The sequence below is a fragment of the Sceloporus undulatus genome, chromosome 6 (genome assembly GCF_019175285.1).
Source record: "Sceloporus undulatus isolate JIND9_A2432 ecotype Alabama chromosome 6, SceUnd_v1.1, whole genome shotgun sequence".
In the NCBI taxonomy this organism is placed as follows: Eukaryota; Metazoa; Chordata; class Lepidosauria; order Squamata; family Phrynosomatidae; genus Sceloporus; species Sceloporus undulatus.
The window spans coordinates 3,039,322-3,050,921 of record NC_056527.1 but is presented as its reverse complement, the minus strand read 5'-3'; the positions used below and the strand labels follow the sequence as shown (position 1 = coordinate 3,050,921).

Genomic DNA, 11,600 nt, shown 5'->3' with positions numbered 1-11,600 from the left:
TTGTGCATCATCGTAAGATTTATTTGCCCCCAAAGGAGGTTGTGCCTCCCACACCTGCATCCAACCCAGTCCTGCAGCCAGGTGTCCCAGATTCAAGAACTGGCACCATATCCGTGAAGTGTAGGATGGGCTGAGAACCTTCTGGCATGTCGCTCCTTCTTCATCCCATCTCCACTTTCACACAAGGAGCCTGGCTTTCAACAGCAGATCGTCCCGAATCCCCCAGATCAGCATGGATCCTTTGGTGCATCTCGAGGCTATGCTGGCCCTGGAAAGCCTTGCCACAGAGAGAGCACTGGAAAACCCGCTCCCCGGTGCGCTTCCCCTGGTGCTTGTGGACAAAGCTCTCAGGATATTCACTGCAGTGTTGGCTCTGCTCCCCTGAGTGGATCATCTGGTGGCGAAGCAGCCAGGAGTGGCAAGCGAAGCTCTTGGCACAGTCCTGGCACTGGTAGAGCCTGTCCCGGGAGTGGCTACGAAGATGCTTCAAGAAACAGGCCTTCTGGGGGAAGCTCTTGCCACACTGGGTACAGGAATAGGCCCGTTCTCCAGCGTGGGTGTTCTGGTGCACGGTCAGGTTGGTCAGGCGGGTGAAACTTTTGTAGCAGAGGGCACACTGGTAGGGCTTCTCCCCCGTGTGGGTCCGGCGGTGCTCCACCAGCGTCGAGAGGCGAGTGAAGCGCTTCTCGCACTCGGAGCAGGCATAGGGCTTCTCCCCTGTGTGTGTCCGCTGGTGCTCCAGCAGGGTGGAGAGCCGGGTGAAGCACTTGAAGCAGGTTGGGCAGGCGTAAGGCTTCTCCCCTGTGTGCGTCCGGTGGTGCGTTGTCAGCGTGGACTGGTGGACGAAAGCCTTGCCACATTCGTGGCAGGCGTATGGACGCTCCTCCTCTGCATGCGAGCAACGGCGTTGGGTGTAACTCTCCTTCCGACCAAAGCAGTGGCTGCAGTTGAGACATGGATGGAGATGCTCAGAGGGAGACTGCTGGGCAGGACGAGGAACTCCTCGGCCGTTCAGGAGGCCCAGATCCAAACCCTCCTGCATCATGGGGAGGCCAGTCTTCTCGGCTCCTCCCAAAAGCTGTGTGTGTCCCCGGCCTTTGCCGTCATTCACCTCCTGGAGAAAGTGTTCCTCAGATCTCTCTGCCAAAGTCCAGTGGGGTTCAGGCTCCCCCGAGTTTCTCTTTTGGCTCACCAGCCAACCCTCAGCTGCAATCACAGGAAAGACAAGGAGGAGGATCACCTTTTTATTTATTTAAAGATTGAGCTTGTTTTCTGCTACTCTAGAGACTGGGACACGGAGCAATGGATTTAAAGTACAGGGAAATAGTATCCACCCCAACATTAGGAAGAACTTCCTGAGGGTATGAGCTGATCGATAGTGGAAGACACTGCCTCAGAGAGTGGTTGGATGGGCATCTCTCAGGAGTGATTTAACAGTGGGGTTAACAATGGCAAGGGGTCGGATTAGATGACCCTTGAGCATCCTTCCAACTCTATGATGCTATAAGATTGGTTCACACAACATCTTCTCCAAGTCCCTCCAAATCTTTAAGCCAACCCCACAATCTGCAAGCTCTGGAGGCATTTCAAAGCCTCCCTCTCTCTCAAAGGAAACTGAGCCAGATACCTGTTGGGATTGCAGGACAGTGATTTCTGGTTTTTTGGACAAAAAAGGGGGCACTGTTTAAACTTTCCCTCTCTCTTTGGCCGGACACCTACCTGGGGCTGTTCCTTTAGCCTCTGCCTGGCCTTCCTCTCCCTTTGCCTCTTTTTCTTCCTGCAGGCGGCCTTGCTCTCGCTTGATCTGGGAGGCAATTTCCAAGGCAGGGGCAGGAGAGCCTGCAAAGAAGAGGTGACACTAGAATTGGAAGAAGAGGGGGGGGCTGCTTTCATTTTTTACAAAATGGTTATAATTTTTCTCTTTGTAAAACTTCTCAGTATTCAGAAGACAGCAACCATCCAGAGGTAACAACAACAACAACAACAACAACAACAATAATAATATTTCTATCTCGCTTTTTGCCAGGCAATCAGAGCGGCGTACAACAGGTTAAAATACATCCATATATACATAATGCCCCCCCTTAAAAAGATTAAACAATGTAAGATTAAAAACTACATATTAAAACCGACTAAGCTATATAAAAATCATCATGGACAGAGTTCACTGGATGGGAAGTCTTATTTGTGGCCAAGCATTTTATTCCGGGAAGGCTTGCCAGAAGAGATCCATCTTAATGGCCTTTTTAAAGCTCTCTAGATTGGTAATTTGACGGATCTCGTCCGGCAGCCATTCCATAAATTGGGAGCGGCTGCAGAAAATGTCCTCTGGGAGATCGCCATCAGCCTGGTCTTTAAGGGCTGTAATAAATTCCTCCCAGAGGACCTGAGTGTATGGGGCGGATTGTATGGAAGCAGGCGATCCCTTAGATAGATTGGGTCCAAGCCATGTAGGGCTTTAAAGGTGATAACCAACAGGTGAGGCCTGGAGGTGCAGCACAAAATCCAACCGTCATGTGATTCTGTCCCCTCCATGAGGGAATCATTGGGCAATTTGCTGTGATGTAATTGTGCGCCAGTCGACTGGGGATGGGGAAGTGGTCCCTCTCCCCATATCTTGGCTTAAACCAGGAGTGAGAATGGTGCAGACTTCCAGAATGAGAATGTGGAACTACAACTCCCTATATTCTTCACTGCTGGCTAGAGAGGCTGCTGGGAGTTAGAGTTCATCAACATTTGGACGGCCCAATGATATCTCCCCCTAGATTAAGCCAGAGGACACCTGTAAGAAGCCACCTTGCATGCCCTGTATTTCTCCACGCAGCCCAGCAAGGTGTTGTCTGCTCTTGAGCTAGAACTTACAAATAGTATTCTTTTTTTGATTACGAGCTCCATAGTCCCCTCCGCCAGCCATGATTTTAATCCTCAATCCACTCACCTGCACTTTAGTTCTCACTGTAGTAATAATGTCGTTTGACCCCACTTTAAGTGCTGTAGCTCCATCCTATGGAATCCTGGGATTTTTTAGTTTTACAAGGTCTTTAGTCTTCTCTGCCAAAGAGTGCTGGTGGCTCACAAAACTAGAAGGCCAAGGATTCTCTAGGATGGAGCCATGGCAGTTTAAGCAGTGTCAAACTGCCATATTTTTACAGTGTAGATGCACCCAAGGTCTCCTTACTTTAATCCTTAGTCCCTCTCTTAAGGAATCTTGGGAACTATACTTCAAGAGAGTAAACTAGAGCTCTCCAAATTCCTCCCTCCCCAAACTACAAATCCTAGGATCTCTTGGAGCAGAGCCATGACTGTTAAAAGTGTTATCAAACAGCTATGGCTCTGCTGTGCAGATCCACCTTTCGCCACAGCTTGTAAAGCGTGGGGAGCAATGGCCAAAGCTGCCGGGTTAACCATTTGTGCATCCAAACCTCACCCAGGCTAGGATCCGGGGGGTCTCCTCTTGCTTCTGTGTCACGCTGGCGGTCGTGTGTGTAAGGGTCCTCCCCTCGTTCAATCCGGGAGAGAATATCCGGTTTGGAAATTGCATAGTCTGTTTGCAGTCAGGGATAGTGGGGGGAGAACACAGAAAGAAAGGAAAAACCCACAGAGTTTATACATATGTCTTCCTCAAGCATCAAAATGTATTCAGCTGCTGTTTATGACACAGTAATCAGAATACATTTCCATTCACTCTTCCCGATTTACTCCAGTCATAATTTTTTTCTTTATGGTAAGCAAATATCTCATGTCTCTTTCATTCACCCCTTTTTGATCCACAATTATATTTTATATTTAGGAACCTACACCCCAACCTTCAATGGTTTCCCAAAAGAACTTTCCCAGCTTAAAATGACAATGGAACACATGTTTTAAATTAAATTAAATTGGGGGAAAAGGGGCCATACTTGTCGCTTTTTAATTAATACATTTTTAAGCTGCTCTAGATTTTATGGACACTTCAATTATATGTTAACTTTTGTTTCTTCCTGATGAAGTGAATACAGATGAAATATATCTGTATTTGCTTTAACTTCTGCAAAGTGCCTGAAGTTCTAGGACTATGATATCAATGAAATCAACAGCAAAAGCAATGATGATCTTTCAAAATCTTAAGAGTTTGAAAAGACCAAGGGCCATCCAGTTAAATTCCATTCTGGCGTGCAGGAATACACAATTTCCCCTCACTTTTCTCTGCAATCCTGCTATTCCAGGGATTGCCAGATGGTACTGACTGGAATGCATAATAACAATGAACAGAACTGTAGGGCAGTTACAAATGTATAACCTAGCATTACACATTTGTGACTGTTTTGTATTCACAAACCCTGGTCTCCAGAATTGTAGTCTAATGCTCAGACCACTGCACCACAATCATTCTTTGGGATAAACATAACCAGCTCCCTCAAACTATCCAAAACAGCTACCTGCAGGCTTATAGGAAAGACCCGTCACATTTCCTTGGCCAGGAAAATTGCTGCCTGCGAAATCTGGAGAGGTTGTGGGTCACAAACACAGCAAGGGGCAGGAGGGTTGTGTGTGACCACAGGGCCCCACTTTGCACATGTCTGCTTGAAAGTATAGTGGGCCCTTGGTATCCGCTGGGATTCGGTTCCAGGACCTCCCATGGATACCATAATTTGTGGGTGCTCAAATCGCATTAAATACAATGGCGTAGTAAAATAGTGTCTCTTATATAAAATGGCAACATCAAGGTTTATTTTTGGAATGTATATATACAATTGGCCGTCCACATTTGCGGCTTTGGCTTTTGCGGATCTGATTACTATGTTCTCTCTAGGAATATCTAGGGCGGGTTACAAACGGCCCTCAAGGGGCCGTTTTCCCGCCGCCGCCATTCGCTGCGCAGGGAAGCCCCAGCTGTCAGACCGCGAGGCTTCCCTGCGCAGCAAAAAAGCGAAATGCCGCTCCTTGTGTTGAACGCAGGAAGTGGCCGGCCGCGAGGGGTGTGAGTGGGCGCCCCTCGCGACATCACTTCCGCACGACGACACGTGCCTGGGACGTCACAGCGTCCGTCGAAGTCAGCATAGGCGGCGCCCTGTGGATGGTCGAAACCGCGCAGCAAAAAAGTCGCGCTCTGCGCGTACTGGGAGGAAGGGCCGTCAGGAAGGTAAGAACCTTCCTAACCCTAATACGGCCCTTCCTAACCCTAGTACGCGCGGAGCACGTACTTTATGGCGGTTTGTAACCCGCCTCGGTCTTCCAGCGCAACTCTGCCAGAAGTTGGCCATAGAGTTGTGCTGGAGAAACTAGAGATTCCTAGAGAGAACACTTCTCTAGACATTTGTAGCTCCTCCAGCATAATTCTATGGCCAACTTCTGGCAGATATTGATGATAGAGTTGCACTAGAGAACCAGGAGATTCCTAGAGAGGTCTTCTCTTAGGTAAAAAGAATATCTTCACGGAGGTCCAATAATAATAATAATAATAAATTGTTTATTTATTAACCGCTTTTCCCAAGATCAAAGCGGTGTACAAGTGTCAGTAAAGACAGTCAGTAAAAACAGTACCACAATTCATTATTATTATTATTAAACTTTATTTCTAGAGCGCTGTAATTATACACAGCACTGTACAAAGTCGGTAAAATTAAGGAGTATATAAAAGCCTGCCCAAGGCGTACACTCTAAGAGTGTACTTCACATATTAAAAATACACATTAAAACGAATTAAATCCAAAAGCATAGTTAAAAACATACAGTAATAATGTTAAAATCATGAATATCAATACGTCAGAGTCAATAGTGGAAAGATAATCTTAGAAGGAATAGGGAGGGTAGGCTTGTAGGAAGAGGTGGGTTTGTAATGCCTTTACCCCTAAACCCAGCAAAAGTGGAGGGACCACTGCATTTTTAAATATTTTGAAACCACAGATGGCTGAATCCATGGATTAAAAACCCATGGATACGGAGGGCTGACTGTAATCATCGCAGGTTAAGGAGGTGTAAATTTTGGCCTTACAAAAAGAGACATTTCGATGCGGTAGAGGTAATGTGTACCTACAGGATGTTGCACAACACAGAGGAGTAATCTGACACAGGCCCTTCCTTGAAGTCAGCATTAACGTAAAATGGCTCAAGGCCAAGTTAATTCAAAGGAAGACACAGGGCCCAGAGTCAAACACAAGGCAAGGATCATCACTTACCGAGGGAGATCAAGTACTCGTAATTTCCCTTCATGACATTCTTGTAGAGATCCTTCTGCCAGTCCTCCAGTTTCTCCCATTCCACTTTGGAGAAGGCGGCGCTGTCATCAAAGGTGGCTGGCACCTGGAAACCACAAAGATTTGTGAAACCTCTCTGAAGATGGAGCAAGCTTGTTTTCTGCTGCTCCAGAGAATAGGACCCAGAACAATGGATGAAAGCTACAGGAAAAGAGATTCCACCTCAACATTAGGAGGACCTTCCTGACAGTAAGGGCTGTTCGACAGTGGAACACACTCCCTCGGAGTGTTGTGGAGTCTCCCTCCTTAGAGGTCTTTAAACAGAGGCTGGATGGCCATTTGTTGGGGGTGCATTGATTGTGAGTTCCTACATGGCAGAAGGAGGTTTGACTGGATGGCCCTTGGGGGTACCTTCCAACTGTATGACTCTATGACTTGGGGCCAGTCAAGGGCCATGGCTTAGCACCCAGGGAAACACAAGGACAAACAGGCCTGCAGAGCCTAGGGAGAGGCGAGTAAGAAATGATGATGATGATGATGATGATGATGATGATGATGATGATGATGATAAATTCCAACAGCGAACCTGAAAGGCATTTCCCACTTCACGCAGCCTTGCTAGATCCACCCACCTTTGGGACGTCTCCGTTGTCACTGGGTGGGAATCGCAAGATCCAGAAGTTCCGGTTCTTGAGTAGGTTCTCCATGTTCTCCAGCCTCTTCTGGAGCTGCCCATACTCCTGGATGAGGGTTCCCAGGGTGGCCCACTTGCTCTCCAGCTGGTTCCCGAATTCTAGCTCCGTCTTCTCACATTCGAAGATCTTCTTCTCGGCCGTCCCTGTCCGTCCTTCGAGGCTCACCAGCCGGGAGGTCAAGGAGTCCATTTTGTTCTCCATGGCTTGGATGGCCGCCACCAGAGCCCACATGGACCCTTCCGCCATTTGCCCCGAGGGCCACTCTAGGACCACAGAGGACGCCTCCGTCGATGGTAGACTCTGGGATTCGGAGTGCGGTTCCGGAGCCTGGTTAGAAGGAGAGAAGGACATCAGAACTGTGGTAAGAACCACAAAAGACCAACCTCATCCCCATGTGGACATTTCATTTCCAAAACACAGTCAGCCCTCCGCATTTGCAGCTTTGACTTTTGTGGATTTGATTATTTGCTGATTTGATCCATCCGTTCTCTCTAAGAATTGCTAAGTCCTCCATAGAAATTTTGTAGGAAGTTGACCATAGAGTTGCTGTGGAGCCATTTACGTTTCCCAGGGTTTCAACCCTTTTTAAAGGAAACAAAAAATATACAAATATGGAAACTAAACCTGTTAAGAGTCTGGCTTTCATTAGCAGAAGAGCAAAAAGGCGGCTTTGCCTAACTATGCTTCCCTAAAGAACTAAGACAGACTCAAAACAAAAACAACAAACATGAACCTTGTAGTTTAAAAAATAATGATGGGCTTAATATATATATATATATATATATATATCGTAAAAACTAAATCCTAATCTAGCTAGTGATGGTTTAGGTAAAGAGAGAAAATCTTACCATCTTTAAAAGAGCAGGAAGATGGGGAAAAAGGCAGTTCAGAATCTTGCTAGAAAGACAGTTAGTCTTAAAGGGGGAATGGCCTAAGTAGCCTTTGCAAACTGACAAGGGCTGGGAATGGTGGTTTGATGAATTGTAAGGTTTGTATTCCTAACATGTTCTATTTCAACTCATAACTGTTTTCACTTTTTTGTAATTTTATACACACACACACACACACACACAGACACTTCAACGTTGTATTGTTTTTGAACTCCATTGTTTTAAATCTGCTGTTGACCTGGAGTCCCTGTATTGGGAGAAAGGCGGGATATAAGAAAATCATCACCATCATCACCATCCCTACCTCTCTAAGGAGGGGAAAGGAGAATGCAAACATATTCCAACAGTTGTTCTGGAGGAGCTAGATATTCCTTGAGGGGGGAAAACCCTCTCTAGGCATTTGTGGGTCCTCCAGCGTGATTCTATGGTCAAATTCTGGCAGATGTTGGCCAAAGAGTTCTGCTGAAGGAGCCAGAGATTCCTAGAGAGGTGTTCTCTCAGGTTCAAAAAAGAAGTGTTTGTTTATTTGCATTTTCCCCATATATATATATATATATATTCCTAAAAACAAACCTTGAATATTTGTTCTGTTTCCTGCACTAAGGACTTTATCATACAGGGACAATTGGAAGTATAAATGGCGGTTCTCCCGTGAAAACTGCGCATTTGAGAGTAAGATTTTCACATGACACCACGATTCATTTCACCTGAGGTCACATTGAAAAGCAATTAAAGTGCCATTAATCCATGAATAACCAGGCAATAAACAGTAGCAAATCATTCAAGGGATTTTCCCGGTGAATGATTTGTTGCTGTTTATTCCCTGGTTATTCCTGGGATAATGACTCTTGTGTGTGAAAATATTAATCACGTTTTAATGGCGATTGTGCGACTTTCACGGGATAATCCTCATTTAAGCCACCAATTTCCCCCGTGTGATAAAGTCTTAAGACTCTGGAGACCACACTCTCTCAGTCTCCTCTGGAAAAGCTTGCCAAGAAAACCCCAAGAAGACCCTTAGGGTGGCCCTTAGAGTCCTTAATGGGGAAGCCAAATCCTAACAGATGAAGGACTTTTTTAGGACTTATACATGTTAAAAAGCAGAGTTCTCTATTGGCAGTCAGGCCAAGAACTAGTAAAATATAGTTTAACATGATTATAGATTCAAAATAAGAAAGTACTTTGACTGAAGTAATTTTAAAGACACTTTGTAAAAGGGGTGCAAAGTAAAGAGAAAAGTTGTAACGAAATTTTAGGTCTGTATTCTTAACTTGTTCTATTTCAACCCAGAACTGTTTTAACTTTTAAAATGGTTTAATTGCTGTTGTTTTTTTAATTTTATATTTATACATTTCAATGTTGTATTGTTTTTAAACTCTATTGTTTTAAATCTGCTGTTTGCCACCTTGAGTCCCTACATTGGGAGAAAGGCAAGACATACTGTATTAATATTAACTCATTAATGTAATCTATTATTATCATCGGGGAAGGAAGTTAAAGATGTGAAATGGCATTGGGAAGGGAGTATTGACAGAGCTGGGCTGAAGGTTTAGTTAGTTCGAAGAGGAGTAGCCAAACAGTAGAAGGAAGGAGTAAGTACAGAAGGTCTGAGTAGAGTAACAAAGAGACAGAAGAACAGATGAAGATGGAAAGGAGAGCAGAAGTGTCCATTTACAGCGCTATAGAAATAAACTATAACAATAATAGTAATAATAGAAGTGTGAGTTTGAGAGAAATTGGGATTAAGTTAAGGATGAAGTTAATAAGAAGGTAGAAGACTAGAGTGGGAGAAGATAGAAAGAAGGAATAAAGCTTGTGGATGTGTAATGGATTGTATTGGTCTCTACTGATAGATTGTGTTGTTTTGTTTTTTCATTGTTTGTTGTTTGGTTGGTGTGACAGATTGTTGGATTGATTGAATTGCTTAGCAATAAGATCTTTTTTAAAGAATGGAATGCTATAGCTTTATTCAGAAAGTGATGCAAATTTACACAGCTGATTAAAATAGATTAAAATAGCTAAGGCCAACCTGCCAGCGGCCTCCATTCTACGGAAATAATTAAGGCGTCCAAACAATAACGATAATACTAATACTAATAATGGGGTGCCACAAGTCGGAAGCACCTCGAAGGCACACACAGCAGCAGCAACAACAACAACAACAGCAGCAACAACAACAAGAAGAAGAGTCCCCCTTGAGGGAGCCATTGCGGCTCTGGATAGGAATCTGGGGGCCTGGCAAGGGAGGCTTCAGGCCTTGGTGCTGTTTGTGCATCATGTGTCAATATGCACATATATATATATATACTGTATATAATGTTATTATTTCCATTGGGACAGTGCAAGAGATGCTTAGGATTATGATGCACTGTGTATGTGTTTATATTATGTGTATAGAAGAGATGCTTAAGATTGTGTGTATGTGTGTGTGTATATATTATTTCTATTGTGTTTATGGAAGAGGTGCTTATGGGGTGTGTGTGTGTGTGTGTGTGTGTGTGTGTGTGTGATATAAGCTATTTCTATTATTTCTACTCTGATCACAGAAGCGACGAGTGACACTCTCTCAGCCTCTTCAGGGGAAGGAGGAGGAGGAGGAGGGGGCCATGATGGCGGACCCTCCGGAGAAACTGAGGCTGAGAGAGTCTGACTCGACAGTGTTGTGGTTGTTGTGGTTGTGTTCCTCCTCCCATTCGTTCCCTGCCTCGGGAGGCCCCTCCTGGGCTCTCCTTGTCTCCAAAGCTGCCCCTTTCCAAGGGAAGCCGCGGTGAGCCAGGCCCTTCCTTACCTGGGCCATCCGGGAAAGAGGTCGGGGACCGAGCCCAGCCCCGGTCTCCAAGGCGAGGCGGCAGAGAGGGCCCTGGCTCTGGCTTCGGCTCCGAGGAGGAGAGAGAGAGAGAGAAAGAAAGAGCAGCTGCTGCTGTTGCGACAGGAAGCCGGATCCGAACTCAGGGCCTGCGCCGCCTCCTCCTCCTGGGCTTCCGAGGCGGGGGCAGCAGCAGCCCCAGGACTAGCGACCAAGGGAAGCCCTTTCCAGGATGGAGCCTCCAGCCCCAGGAGCACACGCCCCAAAAGACAGACTAGACAGAACGATCAAGGCTTATTATTATTATTATTGATGTATGTATAGATAGTATTATTTCTATGATGGTAATAGACTAATAGGGATGAGTGTGTGCGCCTTTGTGTGTCTATGGATATATATATAGATAATTTCTATTATGAGAATAGAAGAGATGCTTCAGGTTATGATCTGTCTGTATTCATATATAATATTGTTATTCCTATTATGAGAATAGGAGAAAAACTTCAGGTCATGATGTATGTCGCCAACTTTGTGAAAGGAGAAGATCATGTCTGTGTATTATATATATATATGATTATATTACATGAGATGCTTAAGATTATGTTGTGCGTATGTTTGTGTGTCTGTGTGTGTAGTATTGTTATTATTAGCCCTATTATAATGGAAGAGGTGCTTAAGATTATGATGTGTGTGTGTATATGTGTATATATGTATGTACACACACACAGACACATATTCACAAACACCCATGATGACCTTAAGCAATTGTAATCATAAGATGGAGGAAGGAGGCCCAAAGGCCGCAAAGGAGGGCAAAGCAAGGCCAAATGTAGGACATTGAAGAAAAAGAAAAGAAGAAGTCGGGAACCCCCAATAAAAGCAAACATACACTAACAAGAATGAGCCTCTTGGAGAGAAGAAGACTGAAATGTAGATCAAACTCAGTATATTATTATTATTATTATTATTATTATTATTATTATTATGACATAGACTGAGTAGCATTTTATTGGTTCAGAAAAGAGACTCCCAC

General features: G+C 44.9%; 1 protein-coding gene across 1 annotated transcript; it reads right to left on the bottom strand.

Annotated features, from left to right (window-relative positions):
- On the bottom strand, nt 1-10,741 carry LOC121933473 (zinc finger protein 398-like). The gene is made up of 6 exons (XM_042473263.1): nt 10,550-10,741; nt 6,809-7,198; nt 6,159-6,282; nt 3,428-3,544; nt 1,720-1,839; nt 1-1,206 (listed from the first exon to the last, which is right to left on the bottom strand). The coding sequence occupies exons 1-6, from the start codon at nt 10,556-10,558 to the stop codon at nt 161-163; spliced, it is 1,806 nt and encodes a 601-aa protein (XP_042329197.1). The 5' UTR covers nt 10,559-10,741; the 3' UTR covers nt 1-160.
- Nucleotides 10,742-11,600: the final 859 nt, after the last annotated feature.

What these genes read in the sequence shown, in the direction of transcription:
- LOC121933473 (XM_042473263.1), bottom strand. An exon ending in ACAACGGAGACGTCCCAAAG is followed by an intron (nt 6,283 to 6,808) that starts GTGGGTGGATCT and finishes TGTGGTTTCCAG; the next exon opens with GTGCCAGCCACCTTTGATGA. An exon ending in GGCTAAAGGAACAGCCCCAG is followed by an intron (nt 1,207 to 1,719) that starts GTAGGTGTCCGG and finishes CTGTGATTGCAG; the next exon opens with CTGAGGGTTGGCTGGTGAGC.